This window comes from Microcebus murinus, chromosome 1 (assembly GCF_040939455.1).
Source record: "Microcebus murinus isolate Inina chromosome 1, M.murinus_Inina_mat1.0, whole genome shotgun sequence".
Taxonomy (NCBI): domain Eukaryota; kingdom Metazoa; phylum Chordata; class Mammalia; order Primates; family Cheirogaleidae; genus Microcebus; species Microcebus murinus.
Genome location: NC_134104.1, coordinates 69,444,497 through 69,465,753, shown reverse-complemented (window position 1 = coordinate 69,465,753; position 21,257 = coordinate 69,444,497). Strand labels below are relative to the sequence as shown.

Genomic DNA, 21,257 nt, shown 5'->3' with positions numbered 1-21,257 from the left:
TAGCTACCCCTGATACCTGCTTCATAGGTTCCTTTTTCTTCTTTACATAAAAACTCAAGTCCATCCATCTACCTACCCATTCAGTAATTCATTCACATAAAAAATAAATTGAGCTTATGTTGGGCAAGACACTAAAAAAGATGCAAAGTGTAGTCACTTTCATTGTTTTAGATGTTACCAGACTGCTGTTAAAAGGAACAGATCACACCTTACTTGGTACCATGAGATGAAAGCCAGCTCAACACTCTTAGGTATTACTGTGTTTAGCAGAGGAGCCAAGTGCCCTCTGGTGGGGTGGGCAGTGTGATGGGACACGGGGTGCCACGGCAGGCAGAGCTGGGGACAGGCTCTTCTCCTTCAATACCTGCCCCCTCCTACCACCCTTTTGCTCAACAGTTTCCAACATTTTGGAATTTCAAATTGGAGGCTGCATTTTGAGGTCATATTTATTTAGTCAAATGAAAATTGTATATATTAGGATCCTTGGAATTTTTGTACCTTTTAATATAAAGCATCAAAGAGTCTCAGGTGCTCAAGAAAGTTACTATTTTATATTGATGCTAAAAAAAAAGCAAAAATCTAATCAAATAGCTTAATTTTCTATCCATTTACTCAAAGCATTAGTAAATTATAAATGTTTTGTGAGCTAAGCAGAATTGAAGAGTGATAATTTTGAGGTATTTCTCAATGCAAGAAAAACCAAGCTCAAGGTGGTCCTTGGCTCCCTGTTGGAGCAGGGAAGTTAGGATGCCCAGAGGTGTAAGTGCGCCACCCTTGTGGTTGCCCTGTTTGGCGGGATTGGGACTTTCTTGGAGCTCCCACAGCATCCTCCACATGCCTCTACCTTTTCACTCCTCACCTTGGATCATAATTGCGTCTTTACTTGTTTATCTCCCTCAGGAGACTGTGAGCTTCTGTGGGAAGATAGGGAATCTGTATTCTTCGATGCCTGGAATGCAGCTGGGATTCTCTAAATAGCAGGTGAATAAAAGACACACACACACACACACACACACACACACCCTCATAGATTCTCTTCTTCCTTGCACAGACCCCAGGATGGTCTTCAGCCTGACTCTGAAGACTTCCTGATAAGAAAGTAAAAGCTTCAAGGAAACTGCCCAACAGAGACTCAAAAATCCCAGATGATTCCCCCTCAAGGAGTGTCTACTCCAGAATGGGGGCACCTGGATTCAGGTCGCTCAGAATATGCCTTTGCCATCAGTTTTCCCCTTCCAGAAACAGGATGGTTACCTTTAAACCAGGACGGTTCAGTGCTTAGTTTTTCTCAGCCTACCAGCTTAAGGATTTTTAAGCATAAGCTTATAATGGGGGAAAAAAACACAATAAATTAATCCAATTTGGAATGTACTGTGAGCACAGCAGGTCAGCAACAGGTTTATTATGGGGCTAGCAAGGTAGCAGGGTACGGAGTGGCTAAGTGTTGGGCCAACTTTCCTTGAGCTCCCCTGCACCAGCTTCTGCGGGCACATTTCCCTCTGGTATCTGTGATGGTTTGCTGGGGCTGGTTTGTCTTTATGAGGGGCAGCTGGGGGGGAGAAAGCAAGGCAGAAGTAACTGGAGAGGCTGTAGCCTCCCTTTTGAGCCTGCTCACAGGAACTCGGGGCAGTTCACCTGGTCTGTGATAGTCATTTTCTCAACTTCAATGTTATTAGAAGTCAGGATATCTTTTAGATAGGTCACTGTTTCTGGAGGGAGGTAAGGGTTTCTTCCCAAGATCCAAGCGTGATCCATGTGGAAAAGCCAGATGATCGTGGTGCAGGAGTACACGAGGGCGTAGTTTTCATAGTCGGTGGCCAGGACCCAGTATGGCGACGATGGCATCACTGAGGACCAGAGGAAGGCAGGATTAGGAGGGACCAGGGCAAGAGAAACCTCACTCCAGGACTCGGGAAGCCAGGCTCTGGGGGTCTATTTCTTCTGGATCAGTGGTTCTCAACTCTAGCTGCACGTGGGAAGCACACAGCAGCTTTAAAAAATAGAGTCCACCTTCCCTCCTCCTCCCCTAGATTCAGATCTGGAGGTGGTTGTACTTTTAAAATCTCCCTAGTGATTCTGATATATAGCCAGAGTTAAGAACCATCACTGTAGTCTTCCTCCCTGGTAGCAGGTGGTCTCCTGGTGTAACAGTCTGGGGTAACTGGGGGATTTGGCTGGGTCCCCTGGCCTGACAGACTGCACTTAGCACCAATGCACACGAAGGCACCACATAGCTAAGCAGAGTCAACAATGTAGGACCAGGCCGGGCGCGGTGGCTCACGCCTGTAATCCTAGCTCTCTGGGAGGCCGAGGCGGGCGGATTGCTCGAGGTCAGGAGTTCAAAACCAGCCTGAGCAAGAGCGAGACCCCGTCTCTACTATAAATAGAAAGAAATTAATTGGCCAACTAATATATATAGAAAAAATTAGCCGGGCATGGTGGCGCATGCCTGTAGTCCCAGCTACTCGGGAGGCTGAGGCAGAAGGATTGCTTGAGCCCAGGAGTTTGAGGTTGCTGTGAGCTAGGCTGATGCCACGGCACTCATTCTAGCCTAGGCAACAAAGCGAGACTCTGTCTCAAAAAAAAAAAAAAAAAAAAAAAAAAGAATGTAGGACCAGAGCCCCAAGCTTTCAGAGTCTGTACCACGCAGCTTCTTCTAGAACCTGCCCATGGGAGGAGGCAGAGGCTAACTTATTTTTGTTTTTGTTCTTTTCTTCCTGTATGATCTTCAAAAATTCTTCTACTCTTAATAAAAAAAAATGGCAAGCCAGTTGGTAACAGGTCATAAGCTCACAAAATGCCTATAAAGATTCATTAATTGATATCTGTAAAGTGTTGAAAGCCCAACATTAAAGGGGTCTTTAAGAGGAAAGATGGAGGATTTACCCTCTTCATGTGAATCTAGAAATTTCTTCTGTGAACCTAACCTCCATAGTCAAGGTCCAAGCCAGTGAAAACTCACAGCCCAGCTTGTTAAAGAGGAAGATAGACGCAAGTGGGCAAAAGCCGTGTCCTGACCCCGTAAGCGAGTGCACAACACTTGGACACATTTGTAGTCAGGGGTGATTTGCTTTCCTGGGTTTCAAGCATCCCACCTCTTCCGCTCAAAAGTAATCCTGTGAGGGCCAGGCGCAGTGGCTCACACCTGTAATCCCAGCACTTTGGGAGGCCGAGGTGGGAGGATCCCTTGAGCCCAGGAGTTTGAGGCTACAGTGAGCTATGATGATGCCACTGCACTCCAACCTGAGCAACAGAGCAAGATCCTATCTCTAAAATAATAATAATAATCCTGTGTGCCAAGTCAAATTCAGAAAATCAGTACTCAGCACTTGTGAATGCCCCGGGACTCTGTTGAACAAAGGAGGCAGTGTGTGAGTGGTTAGAGCATGGCTGGTGTCAAGGACCCAGCTGGGTACCAGGAGGACACACGAGGGCTGGTCCAGACAACCACCCACCAAGGTCCCTGCTACCCCTGACTTTGTTTATAAATCTGGAAACAGAACAACTCCTGGCAGAAGTCTGGACAGAAGCCTAGAATGAGTGTTGTTCCTGACTCACCTTTCTAGCACTGTTGGTGCCCTGCCTGCCTCACTCACCCAGAGAGCGAGAGTGTTACAGGCATCATCCACCTGCTCTCTCTAAATTCCAGCTGCTCTGAGTACTCCCAGCTGGGCTGAGAACGCTTCAGCACTGAGCAATTTTAGAAAGATATGTCTCCTACCTCTTCTAGCAGCGGCATGATGTCCCACCTGCACACACGCAGGCATGCAGGTTCTGTCTTCCTCTCACAAGGTCTAGCTCTCAAGAATAAATTTACCCAGATATTTCCCCCTTAGTACAGAAAATTTCCATGTCGCTCTCTTTCTTAGAAAACATTGACAGTCTACTATTGCTTATGGAAGAAACTCCAAACTGTCTTACGAGGCATTCAAGGCCAACCCTAACCCATGGACTCGCCCAGGCTCTAGGCCTCTTTATCCAGGCCTTCTCCTGAGCCATTCCCTCCACTTGGGACATCCTTTCCCATAACCTCCCATACACCCTACAAGGCCCAATGCATACATTGATTGAATCCCTCCAACCAGAACAGATCTCTCCCTCTTCACCTTCCCCAGGTAACAGCTCCTGCCTCTCTTAGCTCCTGCCCCTGGCTTCCTTATGAAGATCGTGCACATAGCATTTAACCTTCACTCCCATCCCTATTCTTGATCTGTGTTATGGGAAAAATACTCAGTTGAGAGTTTGGAGACCTAAGTTTAGGTCCCAACTTCCCCTCTAATTAGGTCAGTGTCTGCCTACGTCACCCAGGTGCCCTGTACTTCAACTTCCTTCTTTGTAAAATGACAAGAGAAATTAACGTGCACAAAGCCCTTTGCAGTTTACAGAGCATGTGTTATCCAGTCTAGCTTATCTTCACAACGCTGGGCCGGTATCCCTGGCTTGTACAGGTAGTCCTTTGTGTGGGAAGAGCTGTTTTCTCCTCCCAGCATTCCTTTCTTAGTCCATGCAGTAAGAACTTCCTCTCTGCCCCACTCTAGGGACTGGCTGGGGTGGGGTGGAGGAGTGGCGGGGGTGGGGGCAGTGATTTCTCTTGCAACTGTTGACTTCAGTGTCTGCCCTGTGTGTGGGGAGAGGCTCCTAAGCACTTTCAGCACTAGGGAGCCTCACAGTTCTGCGCTGAATTCTCCAGTGTATCTACATCAGCAATAAAACTAATATTTGGTGATTTCAACATTGACTGTGTCCATTCCTCACTTAGTTCAGAACTCAGAGGACAAGTGCCTGTGATTAGATATCTCTCAAGGTCTCCAACTCTGTGGCTAGAAAGTGGCAGAGCCAGGAACTAAACTCGCTTTCACTCTTATCGTCTCTTGCCTCCAAGCTTTGGCACATGCTAGTTGTTCTGCTAACATCTGCTAATTTTTTGGGCCTCAGTTTCCTCTGGGAAACAAGACTAGATTTGGTCTTCTATAGCTCATGCCCTCTGTGCTCCTGTTCGTGCTTCACCTTTTGAAACCCTGACTGTAGTTTCTTAGCAGATTGCCTGGTTACTTGTCATAGCCACGCTGGGACGGAAGCTCCCTGGGTACAAGGGCCAGCTCTGCCTTGCCCTCTTGCCCATATTGCAGCCCAGGGCACGGCATGTAGCGTGCACTCGTAAGTGATTACATATTAAGTCATTACAGATGACACTCAGATGTGACGGAAGCACCCCAGTCCAGGGCTTTCGCCTTCAGTTTGCATGTCCCTGTCCCCAAATCCTTTTGAAAGAAGTGGACACTTACACCAGAAAAACTTCACTCCCAGCTTGCCGGGTTCCGTGAGGTTAACCTGGGTGGCTTCACCTTCAATTTGATTCACGGTTCCATCATGTCTGCGATGAACAAAACAAAAAAGGGAAAAGAAAATAAAAACAGCTGATTGAAAGCCCCAAATCAATGAAAGGCAAGATGGCACTAAGGACCGGCGGCCAACACTGATTTCTGGTGAGAGAGGTTCTCAAAGGCAGGCCAGCCCCTGGCTCCACACCCTGCCCTTCCCATTGTGACTGTGTTGGAGACCAAGCAGAGGAGGACAGCACAGTGTGATGAGAAGCAGCCGCTGAAATGCTGCAGGGCTGGAGGAGAGGCTAGGCCCTTGCACTTCAACACTGTTCTTGGGATCTCTGCAGTTGCCTAAAAGGCCATTTCCTGTCCCAGGCTCTAAAGAGAGAGGGAGTAAAGGAGAAGGAAAACCAAGCAAGACAACTCAACACACAAAGAAGATTTACTTCTTTAAAAATGAGAGGGGATCACATTTCTTAAGGAAAATATGACTAATCAAGAAAAAAAAAATGAGAGCAAAATAAATTAATAAAAAGAGAAATGAGAAGGGACCAAAGGAACGAACAAGGATGGACTTGATCACTGAAAAGAATGCAAAACAGAGTTAGAGACCCTAAAGGTTTTCCCTTCTTTGGGCCTCAGTGATATTGTGTTACATTGTCTGTCCCTTCAAGGGGCTTGAGCTCTGCGACACCTTCCAGCTCAGCAAGCCTCTAAGTGAGTGTGGGGCATTTCCACATAGGTCAGGTAAAAGCAGGCAGTGAGGAAACATTTGCCTTATCTTAGTCATTCTCAGGTGTGCCCTCAACTCAGAGATGGGTTTTTTGTTTTTGTTTTTTGAGACAGAGTCTCACTCCATTGCTCTAGGCTAGGTGCAGTGGTGTCATCACAGCTCACAGCAACCTCAAACTCCTGGGCTCAAGCGATCCTCCTGCCTCAGACTCCCGAGTAGCTGGGACTATATATAGGCACATGCCACCATGCCCAGCTAAGTGTTTCTATTTTTGGTAGAGAAAGGGTCTCACTCTTACTCAGGCTGGTCTCAAATTCCTGACCTCAAGTGATCCTCCTGCCTCGGAATTCCAGAGTGCCTCAGAGGTGTTAAATGTGAAGAAATACACATCTTACAATTGGTGCCACCTGACAATTATAAGTAGCAGTGTCAATTCTTTCTTACTGGTATATAAAATAGTGGTATGTCTTAAAAGAGGTGGTCTTAGATTGGGTGAAATACTTTCACCCTCTTGAATGGGCCTGGCCCCATTTCTGGGTAACTCCTAACGACCCATGAACCTGGGAGGAAGGGAAAGGCCTGGGGAGGGAGGCACCAAAGGGAGGATGCTCCGGCATCAGGGTGCCCCGCACCCCACCCCCCAGGAAGCCAACAGAGGAGCCGTCTGTCCTCAGTCCTCAAGGAGGACAGGCAAACTAAAATTAAAGCAACAATGTGTGTTAGGAAGTCGGTAGGTTAGTGCTATGGTTGGTGGTGAAGGATGTCCTAAAAACTAGACAATAAGCAACAGATATGGGAGGTGGGAACATGTCCCACTACATCCTGTTTATCACAGTGTAGGGCTAGAGACCGTGCCCGCACTCTCACCTGCATCACGGATAGCTGGGACGATGGTTTGTTCTATCTGCATACATTAACTTAGCAACACACCAGCCTCTTCCCAACAGACCCTTTCGTTTCCACTGTCATTAGCTTTTTACTCCAGAACAGTTTTCAAAACACCAGTCTCTGATCATAAACTTTCCATGTTCATGAGAAAAATGCATTTGTATTTTCAAGGGTGGTAGCAGGTTAATGATAGTAGGTAATGTTTATTAAATGATTACTACCTGCCAAATCCCATTTAATGCTCAAGCAGCCCTGTGGAGGTAGGTTCTATTATTGTTGCCATTTTACAGATGAGGAAACTGAAGCTTAGAGAATTATCATAACTAACCTAAGATCACATGGTAAGTGGCAGAACCAGGATTTGAAACCAGGCAGCCTAACTCCAAAGCCTGAGCCTTTCAGGTCCCAACCCTGTGCCAGCTGTGTTGCCCTCAAATTCTATGATATTTTGGCTAAGAACAATCTTCTGCTCAGATCCCCTGCTGTCGTGTCCTCCGCTCATTCTACACTCTTCCTGGAAGGAGAAACTATACCATTTTCCCGAATTGACAAACGTTCTTCCGTGTGTTACTGTGTCTTAGACAGGTATAACCCTAGAGGTAGAGCAACCTAATAAAACTTGTACAGTTAAAGAGGACTCCCGGCCAACTCCAAAGGAGAGGTGGGGGAATCTCATGGGTTTTGGGATCTGTGTCACTGACTCTTGGTCATAGAATGGGATAAAATATTTGAAATGAGGTCATCACAACTTTGGGGACTCCAAAATTCCTGTGAGATCTGGGCATCTGCACCCCAATTCCTGGAGCTTTTCCCTCTGAAATGAGCTGGAGTTTTCTTCAGAGCCCCTCAAGATCCTTGCCTTGTTTTGCTGGTTTGTGCAGGTCTAGGCAGTCTACCCACTGGGTTTTGGAGCACAGAAAATGTTAGTGGATGTTGGGAAAACCACAGAAAGCCTGGCTGTAGTTGTTTTCTTGGAGTTGAATAGTTCTCAGATCCTGTAGGGAACAGGAGGGCAGCCCTTCACGTCCAACCTTCCTTTCATTTGTCTTCTGTCCTCTTCGCTATTTCACTGCCCGCTGTGCTCATATCTCAGCTTCCTCACTTATGGGCTGCGTGACCCTCAGACAAGTTACTTTACCTCTCTGTACCTCCGTTTCCTCATTAAAAATGATGTTAATAATAGAACCTGTCTCAGGGTTGTTATGGGGATTAAATGAATGTGTATTCATTTACATATATACATACATATGTACATATGTGTACACACATGTATATATGCACATATATTGAATGGTGCCTTGCACATAGGAAACGTGTAATGAATATTACTTACTGTTGTTTATTGCTGCTGTTGTCTTTATCCATAGAGGGTGAGTAGGAAGGAGTTCTTTCTGGGGCTCTTTTTAAGTTGATTTTTGCTTTCCAAAGCATAAATTTTTGGATCCAATATCAATGTTAGAAGCCCTCAGTAATAGAAATGTACACTTCTCTAGGCTATCCTGTTTACATAGTGTAAATACATATATCTGTTTATAAAAGTGTGAATATGTATATGTTTGATTTTTGCTTAATAAGAAGAAGAGTTTTCTAAAAGGTGACACTGCCTGGAGAGGGGTCAACCATCACGGAAGGCGAGGAGCTCCCAGTTCCTGAGAGTGTCCAGGCAAAGCAGAACGCCTCTGTCAGCAGATGGTATCAGAGGGGCATCTCTCTTGGTTTCAAGGCCTGACAAGATGGTCCCTGATGTCGTTTGCTGCCAGAGTATCTATTTTGCATTGAGGACAGCCTTGCCAGCTTGGGTTATTGGAGTGGGTCCCACAGGGTCTGGTATACAGTAGGTGCTCAGCAAGGGGTTATGGAAATTCATGAGTGGATTCTATTCCTTGCCACCCCTGCCTGCCAAGAGCTTTCCTCTCGGTCCCGCTGTGAGCAGGCAGTCCAGACAGGCAGCAACGTCCCCATCCTCCCCAGCCACTCCAGGTCAGCACTCCGCAGGCCTGGCCCGGGTGGGCGCAGCCACTCACCTCAGCTCCTTGTTTAGCACTTTGATGTTTCCGTTTTCCATTAGTGAGTAGTTGGCTTGGATGCAGCTTCCTTTCTCAAAGCTCACTGGGATCTTCTCGATTTCGTACCATCTTCCGAGATACTGCAGAGACAACAGCAAGTAGAGCAAAGCCCTGTGGTTCTCTGGGGACCTGCAAACTCTTCCCCATTGTAGCCTCTCAGAAGCAGAGCCCTTTCCTGGGGAAACCAGGCAAAATGGGCCTCATTGTTCTCAAAGGCAACTGAGCAAGATATTGATTCCAACGAGAATGAGTGCAGCGGATGTGTGGGCACTGGGTGAGTGCTACATTCTATTCCTAAAGTGCTCTCTGTTTAGATCTGCTCTCAGTGTCCACTTTAGCCAAAAGCTCTGCGAAATTCTAGACCTTTAAAAGGAGGGGATGATGTAAAGGACCTTTCATCTCAAACATTTTACAATTTGGCAGGGCATCTTTAATCTTGTGCAAAGTCAGATCTGTTCACTGTGGAGACCTAGGACTTCAGAGTGGATGGAACTTTCCTCATGTGACCCTGCACAGGGAACTGGTCACAAAGCCTTTTGGCAGGTGATCAGGATTTAGAAGACTTGTATCATTCTTTCTCTCAGGGCTGGCCCTCCATACTTCTAGTGGATGGAGTCAACTTTAAAGAAAGCTGCCACTGTGCACTCTCAGGCTTCCGGACACACCTAACATGAAGACCAGACTAGTTCACAACCTCCGTGGAGGGCAGTTTGGCACCATCTGGCAAAGCTAAAAATACATATGCTCTTTGGCCCTGCAATTGCACTTCTCGTAATGCATTCTCCTGGTAGAAGAAATCATGTATGTTTAAGGTTACCCATTGCAGTACTCTTTGTAATAATAAAAGATAGGAAACAGCCTAAGTGAGCATCAGTAGGGGCCTGGGTACATACATAATGGCACATCCATATAATGGAATTTTACGCATCCTGTTTGAAAAGAATCATATGCAATTGTCTCTACAATATATTTAATGAAAAATGAGCCAGGTACAAAATAGCATATATGTTAAGCTCCTTTTTGTGTAAAACTGGGGAAAATGGTTATTATATTGGATTACTATTACTGCTATAGCAAGTCACCACCAGCTTAAAAGAGCACAGACTTATTATCTTACAGCTGTAAGTCGGAAGTCTGACATGGGGCTCACTAGGCTAAAATCGAGGTGTGAGTTATGTTTCTTTCTGGAAGCCCTAGGGGAGAATCTATTTTCTTGCCCTTTCCAAATTCTAGAGGCCACCTGTATTCCTTGGCTGGGGATCCCCTTCTTTTATTTCCAAAGCCAGCAAAAGCAAGCCAAATCCTTCTCACATGGCATCTCTCTGACTCTTATTCTATCATCAAGCCTTTCTTTCTGACCATAGCTGGGAAAGATTCTCTGCTTTTAAGGACTTGTGCGATTAGATTGAGCCCACCTGAATAGTCCAGGGATTTCAGGCTAATCTGGCCGTCTCAATGTCCATAACTTTAAACACATCTGCAAAATCCCCTTTTTCACGTAAAGGAATGTTCACAAGTCCCAGGGAGTAGGGTGTGGACACCTTCAGAAGCCATTATTCTGCTTACCACAGTTTTATATGTATTTGCTTGAATATGTGTACATTATCTCCAAAAAAGATATGCAATAACTGGTTTTACTAGTTGCTACTGGGGATGGAAACTGAGGTACAGAGGTGGAAGAGAAACTTTTCATTGTATATTCTTTTGTACCTTTAGATTTTGAACCATGTGACTATATTTACCTAGTCAAATTTTTAATTGAAATTATTTTAGAAATTTAAAAATGTATCACTCAACAAAACAAAAAGAGATGCACTCGCCTTCAGAGCCAGAACTTGAAAAGAGAGCATAATGCAAACAGGTGGCAGTATTGCCTCAGTCACATGCTCCCTGCTCAAATATGCGCCCACACTTGTGACCATAAATTTTCCACTTGTTTATTAAAACACAACTTTCAGTTAAAACCACTGAGCTTAATATTCATCTAAAGCACCAAAGAATAAGGTTAAAGGCTGGCTGATTTCATAGACATCCTCAGAAAAAGCTCCATTTTATATCGTGCATTTAAAATAGTTCTATTATTGTAATTGTGACTTTAGTGCTCCACAATTAAAACTGAGGGAGCCTGATTTTCTGGGAAAGAGGAAACTCAGAGGTAGAAGATTGATTTTCATATCATGCTCCCTCATGAAGTTATTATTTCTGTGATAGCCTCTTAATCTTCTCAGGTCTCAGTTTCTCTATCTATAGAAAGAGAATTCAGTGTTTGAAAAGAATCTTAGAAAGGAAGAGGTGAAACTAGATCTATTTGCAGATGGCATATAAAATACCCTGAGGACTCTAAAACAAAAACAAAAACTATTAGGTCTAAAGAGTTTAGCAAGGTTAAAAGATACAAGATTAATATATAAAAATCAAATGCATTTCTATACTTGCAATGAACAGTCTGCAAATGAAATTAAGAAAATTCCATTTACAATAGCATCAAAAGACTAACATATTTAGGAGTAAATTTAACTAAAGAAATGTAAAACTTATACTCTGAAAACTACAAAATGTTGTTGGAAAAAAATTAAAGAAGACCTAAGTAAATGGAAAAAATGGACTTATGTTAACAAACTGGAAGACAATATTGTTAAGATGGCAATATGCCCCAAATTGATCTTCAGATTCAATGCAATCTCTATCACAATTCTAACTGGCTTCTTTGCAGAAATTGACAAGCTCATCCTGAAATTCATATGAGAACATAATACATACAGAATAGCCAGAAGAACAAGGTTGGAGGACTCATACATTCTGATTTCAAAACTTACCTCAAATTTGTAGTAATCAAGACTGTGTGGGAGTGGCATTAGTATAGGCATATAGATCAATAGAATAGAGTTGAGAGTCCGGAAATAAACCCTCCCGAGTATATGGTCAATTGATTTCCACAAGAATGCCAAGACTATTCAATGGGGAAAGGACAGTCTTTTCAACAAATGGTGCTGGAACAAATTGATATCCACATGCAAAATAATAACCTTTGTATCACACTATATACACAATTTAATTTAAAATGGATCAAAGACTTAAATGTAAGAGCTAAAAATATAAAAGTCTTCAAAGAAAACATAGGAATACATCTTTATATTTTTGGATTAGGCAATTATTTTATGTATACCATAAAACACAAGCAACAACAGAAAAAAGTAGACAAATTCAACTTCATTCATATTAAAAACTTTTGTGCTTCAAAACACACATCAATAAAGGGAAAAAATCCACAGAATGGGAGAAAATATTTGCAAATCATATGTCTGATAAGGGACTTATATCAGAATATAGAAAGAAGTCTTACATAATAATTCAATAATTTTTAAAACCCGAGTTAAAAAAATAGGCAAAGGATTTGAACAGAAGATATATAGAGAAGATATATTTAATACAAATGGCCAATAAACGCATGAAAAGATGCTAAATATCATTAGCCATTGAAGAGATGCAAATCAAAATCACAGAGCCAGGTGCAACGGCTCATACCTGTAATCCCAGCACTTTGGAAGGCCAAGGATGAGGATCTCTTAAGGCCAAGAGTTTGAGACCAGCCTGGCTCTATACAAAATTAAAAAATTAACTGGGCATGGTGGCACATGTCTGTAGTCCCAGCTACTTGAAAGGCTGAGCCCAGGAGTTTGAGGCTGCAGTGAACTGTGATTGTGCCACTATACTCCAGCCTGGGCAACAGAGCAAGACCCCATCTTAAAAACAAGAATAAAAAAAATTCCAAATAGCCCCATGAACATGTAAAAAACAAACAAACAAACAAACCCACAATGAGATACCACTTCATTCACACTAAAAATGGCTATAATAAAAAAGACAACAATGATAAGTTTTGGCAAACATATATGGAGAAATTGGAATTAGACACACACCGCTGGAGGGAATGTAAATGGTATAGGTCTTTTGGAAGCTGCCAGCTGCCCACCTGAGACCCCATGTCTCTCCTCTCCACAGGCACTCCCCCCATGGCCTGCTGGCATCCGCTGTGAGACAATGTGGGGTGCATTCCATGCCTTTCCTCAGAGGACCCCCAGGAGGACTGAACCCCGTCATTCGCAGAGTAACTGCTGGTGAACACATCCTTTGTTGCTTCTCTGACTTCTCGGTCTCACTTTCCTACAGGCCCATTTGTGCTTCCTGGGATCATCTTCCAAAAACTCGCTGCCCTAGTCCTTGTCTCAGACTCTACTCTGGGGAAACCCCAAATAAGGCGAGTAACTGCCCCAAGGCTTGCTGCCGAGATGAGAGCGGAATAATGAAACCCAGCCATGTAGGGTGCTATTCACACCAGACATAGAAAAACAAACGGGCGTTTAGCCTTTACCACACCTTATTCACGTCAAAATTCTCCTGCACTGGGGGAGTCGGGCATTTCCCGAGATGGAAAGCTTGTCCCTCTGCCGCAGCGAAGAGGCCGGCCAGCGTGGAAAGCAGCAACAGCATCGACGCCATCTCAGGCCGGGTGGCTGTCGAGGGGACCTGGATTGGGGGAAACAAAGCAGCTGGGGGCATTGTGACCCTCTCAAGGACACACAAGCAAGGGGCAAGATTCCTCTGGGGGCAGCCCCTACTACCCCCAGCCCCTGGGGACCCTTCCTCCTTCAGGGGACACCTGATTGTCAGCCCTGCTGTGAGACCTTCCTCCTCAGAGCCTTCTGCCTTTGTTGGGGTGCACCTTGACTGGCATTGGAGTTGGTTGAATTGATTTTGCACCTACTTGTGCGTTTCCCAGGGGATCGCCCCCAGGACCTCCAAGTGTCAGGCTCAGTAGACACTTGTCAAATGCACAGAAACAATGAAGGGCCAGGCAAAGGGGCAGAGTGGAGCCTTCAGTGAACTATGAAAGGAAAAAACAAAGCAAAGCAAAACAAAACCAATACTGCACAGCATTTAGTGTACTCTGAGATTCATAAGGGAAGTGCCCCCTCTTGCTGAGCACCCCAAGAGTGGGCCTGGAAACCTTAACGGGGTGCAGTGTTGCTGGGCACGCTGACTGGCTAAGTCCAGGCTTACCCTGACTGGGTTCCAATTCTGGTTCTGCCACTAAGTATTCATATATTAGTATTAATATATTAATAAGTATTAATAGAACTGTTTTCAATTTATGCCTTAGCTTCTTTGTCATTAAGTGGGAATAACAATCATACCTACCCCATGAATTCTGGTGAGAATTATATGAGATAATAAATACACAGAGAGTACTTAGAGCAGTGTCTGACACAGAGTAAATGCTCAATAAATGCTAGTTATTATTGTTATAAAAAGCAGAAACAAATGATTATATTTCCCAGATTTCTGCTTGTTTTTTTTTTTTAACATTCTGCTGGGGGTATTTTTCATAGATGATGTGCGTTTAACAAGAGAAGGACTGCCCGCTGACATGGAGCCGAGCAGCCAGCATTCCATTCCGGGCTGCGGTCCTGCAGCAGCGGAAGCTGGTCTTGGGGAGGGTCGTGGGGCGGGGAGAGGGAGGCTGAGCTGGGTGCAGGTTCTGGGTGCTCTGAGCTCCTCCCTGCTTCTTTCACCGACTTGCTTCTAGTGCGTTCCTTCCCTTGTGACTCCTGCCTGTTGCTTCACATGAGCTATTTCCAGCTCTTTGCCTTTCTCCCTGTGACGAAGATGACGGACGTGATGCAAGCAACATGTTCTCAGATGTGAGCATTTGAAAGGCTGTGTCATTACAGGAATAATTATAACTGCTTTATTATGAGTCTCTGAGCCTCCAAGTAACCTTTAATAATCAATAGCTTTTCTTCTGGAGGTTTCGTTGCCTGGTTTTCGAAAGAACAGTTATGTAATGAGTGAAAGCTGCCAGCCTGGGCTGCTGGGGGAGGGTGTGGCTGCCAAGCGCCTGGGAGCGAGTCTGCCCTGCGACCACCTTCCTTGGTCTTTGAGGCTCCGCTTCCCATGCGCTCCCACCACCATGTAAACAACACTTGCTGTTTAACCTTTTGGGGGATGATGGATGTATTGAAATCCAGCCTAAACCCACAAAAATTTGCATCTACTTTCAAGAGATTCTTAGAACCTCTGGAGCCCTACTCAGTAGGCCCAAGCTAAGGGCCTTGCCCAGAGGATCTACCTCAACGGATAGCCACGTGTTACACATATTCTACAGGGTCTCCAAAACTGGAACTGGACCAGACCGTAGAGCTCACCTATCCAACCCTACTCCCAAGCATATAGATGGGGAAGCTGAGGCCTGGAAGCGGGCAGAGAGCTGGGCATTGGCCCCATCTCCAGCTCCCTCGTCTGCAGCACCCTGAGCCATGCTTCCTCCTATGCACCCCCTTGGTTGATTTCAATAATCACCTGCCTCTGTGCCCCGATGAGTCTCACCACCATGTGACAGGTACAACAAAAGTCAGTTCCATATCTTGTTCTGATGAATGTCTTATTACAAAGTGTTCTCTTGTGGGCTGAAACATATTCTTTAGCTCTGTGGGAGGATTTCAGAACAAAGCTAATTCCCTTGATTGTATCTCTTCCAAAGATGCCTCTTTGCTTCAGTAGTTTTATTCCTATGGTTAAAACTCCCAGTGAGAGAAAGGGTGGATGGCATCCATAATATTTTTCAATGCCCCTTCCATTCCTGTTTACCCAACACTTACTGAGCACGTTATTGATGTATACTTGGGAACTTTGGCTAAAATAGATTTTTGCATCTTCTTGATACCAGTAGGAAGATTGTCCTAATGAGGAGTTCAAATTCTTTAAAAATAAATATAATTTAAATATTATTTTTAACTGCAGAGTAAATAATATAAACGTAACCCTACTGTTACAGTGCATCCACCCTGGGCCAGGCACAGACTGCAACTCACTGCTTACACTCTATCAACTTCCCCTACAGAGAAGTCCCGGCCTCACTGTGTTAAGTGTGTTATGCACTCAATCTCCACAACGTCTTATCTGGAAGTGACCATGCTGACATTTTATACTCAATGAAGTTAATTTGCCCACATTATCTCCTGGTAAGAATTTAAGCCAGGTCTCTTGAGAGCCTGCACTCTCAGTGCCCGGGGGCTATTGTGGACACTCCCTGATCTCAGCTGCAGAATATTAAGGACTAGATTCCAAGATTTCACATGATAAAATAAAATATGTTTCTACAATAGCTCTTAAATACTCATTTAACTATTGAATATAACAGGAAATTTAACTTCTGAAGACAATATTTTTATGCCATATTGTTAAATGCACTTTCTATGAATATAATTAATTCCAGTTTTCAGATAATTTTACTGTAATGCACAGTTGGATAACTTCCTGAGAATTCATCTAGTGCAGTACTGGTGTGTGGAAAATGTTCTCATTGTCTCATTGGGTAAGGGGAGGACATAGTATAAGCAAGAGACTTTGGGATGAGTCAACATTGGGTTTGATTTTGTCTTAGACCTGTTGCTTAGAGGATCTGAACCTATTTTCTCACCTGAAGAATGGCTCAAAGAATGACTACCTTGTAAATATGTTTGAGGAAAAATGAGACCAAGTCTGTAAAGCTCCTGGCACAAGCCCTCAATCAGTGGTAGTTATTATATTTAGCTGAGAAGAGGCAATGGGAAATCAAGACTGTCTCTATTTTAAGCATTATTTATCATAAAGGAATATTAAAACTATAGTACATACCTTTGTTTTAAAATCAAGGTGAAGACAGTGTCCACATGCAAAATCTTCCAATTTGAGGTGCCTGTCTTGGTGGCTGTCTTTTCCCAAGCTATTTTATAAGCTTCATCAGGTCATTGATGTTTAATTTTCATGCATGCCACACCCCTACAGTTCAGGAAGGCTGGCCTAAAAGCTCAGCTCTGTACCAAACACAAAGATGGGATGTTGTGTCCATTCTCCTCCCCCAATTTCCTTCACAGCTGCTCCCTGAAGAAGAAACGAGATATTGTTTGTGTATGTGTGTGTAAGAGAGAAACAGTGCATTTTCATTCAAAACATCTTTTATGCTATGTGGATTTTTCTAATTTAACTTTTTCAGCTAGAGTGCACTTTTAAGTTCCAGCAAAATGTGTTGCAATATGTTTTCAAACATCTGGTATTTATTTTTCATTTTTGTGTAAATGAAAAATCAACAAGCCCATTTCCTGAAATGGAGCATGGGCTTTACCCCATGTGGTCCCTGGCCTGGCATGTGGCTCAGGAATCAGAGTTGGCTTCCTGCATGGCCCTGGGCAGGGCCCCCACTTCTCTGAGCCTCAGTCTCCCCATTGTGAAGGAGACTGTCACTTCTGTCTCCACCGGAGCTGGATGTATAGGGGAGATACCAGTTCAGTAACAGCGGAGGCTAAAAGTTGAGAACACCAGAGGTGTCTTCTGCAGCTCCTCTCTCTGTCCCCTCAGGACCCTCCCAGCTGCACATCCTAGGCGGCCCGTTACTGCTTGCAAGTGGGGGAATGAGGTGCGGATTTAAAACCAGGGATACTTTTTGTCCACCCTCCTCTCTCCTTGTGGAATGAACAACTTTGGCTCTTGGGAATGGGATTCTATGCCTTCGTGATAGGCAGGAGGTATTTTTAGTGGCATTTAGATAAGATGGCACCTTTGTAACAGACTCAGATCCCTGAATGAAATTTATTATCAAATATAGAAGCAATAGAGAGAAATTTATAGCGCTGGGCCTTATAAACATGAAAACAACAGCAGTGAATCCTTAACATACCAAACACTGAGAGCTCTTTCTTTGGAATGTTTTTTACTTTTTCAGAAAAATAAGGAATTCGTATTCCCGCTCAGGGCCTGGCTCTCGCTGTGCTCCGGCAATGCCCTCCCCTCGGAACTCTGCATGGCTCCCGCCTCATTCCAGGTCCCTGCTCAAATGGCACTTTTCCTTAGGGCATTAACTGCCATGACAGTTGTATTTAACTCACTCTAGTTTTGACCCCGGGGACCACGTGAAGCATACTTACTTGTTGATGTTCTTACTGTGATAATTTTATTGACAATTTAATCCTAAAAATGTGGATTAAATGAATAGAAGTCAATAAATTTCATTTTCTATTTATGTTTACCTTTAAATTACACTCGAAGTTTTTATTCTATTTTTGTAATAAAACATTGCGGCCCCAAGTTTTTGTATTTTTGTGTGGCAGTCCATGTGTGCAAAGGCCTTCCTGACCTTTTAAAAACAGCACTCTTGTCATTGTCACCTTCCCTGCTTCTTTAGATCCTCATCACATCTTTACCTGAAATTGTATACTTTATTTATATATTGTCTTGCTTAGTGTGTCTTCCTCGGTATGCGATAAACTCTATGAGTGCAGGAATCTGTCTCATCTACTCACTGCTGTACCCCAGTGGCTAGAGCACATAATAGGTGCTTAATAAATGGTTGTAAAGTGCCTGCTATCCAAAGAATTTAATGAGTATTCTCAGTATAGAAAAAGGACTAGAGGTAATATTCAAGAGATTTCTATTTGAATTGTTTTCCTGGGAAAGCACTAGCCTGTAAGTTTGTGACCTCTTCACTTGCATCACATTTGTCACCAAGAATTGCCTGTCATTGAAGAAATACACAATTGGCCTCTTTCACCTTCATGAAAGGAGTATTTCCTTCTACTCCAAACAGTTGCAGTTTTCCATAAAGCGATGTTGTTTAAGTTTCCAAATGTGTACATTGGAGTTGGATATGTCTGTGTATGTTATCTCTCAGGACTGGACTGATAACTGTGGAGCTAAAAGTACTAGTCTAGGAGCCACAGCATAAGAAAAATCACATTATCTTTCTAGGTCTCGGTTAATTTTTTCCTGTAAATCTTAGCAGATGATATAGTAATGATTTAGAGAAATCCTCTCTGTATATGTTTCTGGAATGTAGAGCCAATCACAAGTTCTTGACCATCACAAAACAAATCAGACCTATGTTCTAAGTTTTTATTTTTAATTCCAGTATAATGCAAAATTTTTCTAAACAAAATAGTATCAAAAATTCAGGACTCAGAAAAAGACATCTCAGAGATAACCATTGTTATGTTTGTATTTATCTTTTGATCATTCTATACAGATCCTAACATACTAATAACAATATCCAGTGTTCCGAAACTTGCTTTTTTCATGTAACAATGCATCTGTCTATATCAGTACACATAGATCTACCTCGTTTTTTCAACTGCTGCTTTTATCTGACAGCACATTTCTTAAGGAGGCAGCCTGTGGATTTACAGGAAAGTATTTCTTTGGTTGGGTGACCTTCATCCATCATGTAGGTGATTGACTCAGTGGTTTCAATATAAGACCCACAAGGAAGATGGAATTATTTTGGTGGACAGTTTGTGGCAAGAAATAGAGAACTATCTCATCTCTTAAAAAAAAGTTGTCTTGATGAAAAATTCTTTATTTATTAATAAGTGGTTCTTTCAACTACCAGAGTAATCCTGTATGCTTTTCTAAAGTGATTTTTCTTTGTCAGTTAAACTAAAGGGGGAACACAACTGTACTTTTCATGTGAAAACCCAGACTGAGAGGTTTCAATAATTCATATTCCCTCTAAGACTCAGCTCGAATGTCCCACCTCTGGGTTTCTTCCTGGACTCTACCCATGCCATGCAGAGTCCTTCAGTCTCTGCTTTGTGCTTTCACAGCACCTGTCCCTCTGTCCTCAGCGCTTCACTGTGCCCATGCCCCCATCTCCCTCTGCAGACTGTCAGATCGTTCAGAGTAGGTTTGTCCTTTTATTCCTGGTACCTTGCATGATGCCAGACACATAGCAAGTGTTTACTAAGTGCTATTGTGAGGATGACTAAATGAGTAGTAGAATGTTTGAGTCTCAGGTCTTGCAGGGATTAATGTATATATTATACTTCATGGTTCATTCGGTCGCCCTCTTTCCCCTCCTTCCTGCCCCCTGGTGGCCATTTCGTTTATTACTAGAAGCTGTAACCAGTTGAGGGTTGAATGGTGCCAGCCACCTGCTGAATAGGAAGAAAGCAATCAAACTGGTGAAAATAGCAACTTGATATAGCACACAGGAAAGGACATGTAACTGGACAGCAGGGGCATGGGTTCTGGTCCTAGCTCTGTTACTCATTTATCCATTCACTCATTCGACAATACATAGCAACACAACATATATATATATATACACACACACACACACACACACACACACACATGTATATGTTTGGGCACTATTCTAAGTCCTGCAGATATTGTAGTGAAGAAGAAAAACATTGTGTTCACTCTTGTGGCACTTACCTTCCAGAGGAGAGTCAGTCAGGCCAACAGATGGGACAATATCCAGGGGAGAAGGATGTGATGTGATAGGGAGCGAAGGGTGGCTATTTCAGTGTGGTGGTCAGAAGGGCCTCTCTGAGTACTGACATTTCGGCTGAGATGTGAATGATAAAAAGGAACCAGTCGTTCAAGTATCAAGGGGAAGCGTTCTAGGAAAAACAGTCAGTGTTAGGTCCTAAGGCAGGCACAGACTTTATGTTTTCAAGAGACAGAAAGGCCAGAGTGGCTGGAGCAGAGAAGGCAAGGAGGAAATTAATATGGGGAAGTAGGCAGAAACAGATTATATCCTACTTTGAAGAATTTGAATTTTATGTCAAGTACCCTGGGAAGCCATTAGAGGATTTTAAGCAAGAGCATGACATGATCATTCAGGCTGCCCTGTCAAGAATGAATTATATGGCTGAACACAATGGCTCAGGCCTATAATCCCAGCACTTTGGAAGGCTGAGGCAAGAGGACTCTTTAAGGCCAGGAGTTCGAGACCTCATCTTTACAAAAATATTTTTTAAAAATTGGTTGGATGTGGTGGTACATGCCTGTAGTCCCAGCTACTGAGGAGGCTAAGGCAGGAGGATTGCTTGAGCCCAGGAATTTGAGATTACAAAGAGCTATGATTAGGCCACTGCACTCCAGCTATGGGTGACAGAGTGAAGCCCTATTTCAAAAAAAAAAAAGAAGACTTGATTATACAATAGTTATAGAGTCATCAGCTGAGAAGCTATTGCAGTAATCATTCAGGGAACAGATCATGGTGGTTTATACTAGAGTGATTATAATGAAAATGGAGAGAAGTGGATGAATTTAGAACATTGGAGATAAATGGACAAGACTTGCTGATGGATTGCATATGGATGACAAGAAAAGAGGGGAGTCAAGACTGGCTCCTAGACTTACAGGTTGAACAACTGAGTGAGTGCTCATGCCAATTACTAAAACTAGGAAGCTTGAGAAAGGAGCAAG

At 43.5% G+C, this 21,257-nt stretch overlaps 1 protein-coding gene across 1 annotated transcript; it reads right to left on the bottom strand.

Annotated features, from left to right (window-relative positions):
* Positions 1-1,369: 1,369 nt before the first annotated feature.
* APOD (apolipoprotein D) lies at positions 1,370-16,815 on the bottom strand. Its single transcript, XM_012780294.2, has 5 exons — positions 16,689-16,815; positions 13,389-13,538; positions 8,970-9,091; positions 5,286-5,374; positions 1,370-1,847 (listed from the first exon to the last, which is right to left on the bottom strand). The coding sequence occupies exons 2-5, from the start codon at positions 13,509-13,511 to the stop codon at positions 1,612-1,614; spliced, it is 570 nt and encodes a 189-aa protein (XP_012635748.1). The 5' UTR covers positions 13,512-13,538; positions 16,689-16,815; the 3' UTR covers positions 1,370-1,611.
* Between the last annotated feature and the right edge of the window lie 4,442 nt (positions 16,816-21,257).

What these genes read in the sequence shown, in the direction of transcription:
- APOD (XM_012780294.2), bottom strand. Translation starts at nt 13,511, where the DNA reads ATGGCGTCGATGCTGTTGCTGCTTTCCACGCTGGCCGGCCTCTTCGCT. An exon ending in AGAATTTTGACGTGAATAAG is followed by an intron (nt 9,092 to 13,388) that starts GTGTGGTAAAGG and finishes TTGTCTCTGCAG; the next exon opens with TATCTCGGAAGATGGTACGA. An exon ending in GTGCTAAACAAGGAGCTGAG is followed by an intron (nt 5,375 to 8,969) that starts GTGAGTGGCTGC and finishes TGTTCATCGCAG; the next exon opens with ACATGATGGAACCGTGAATC.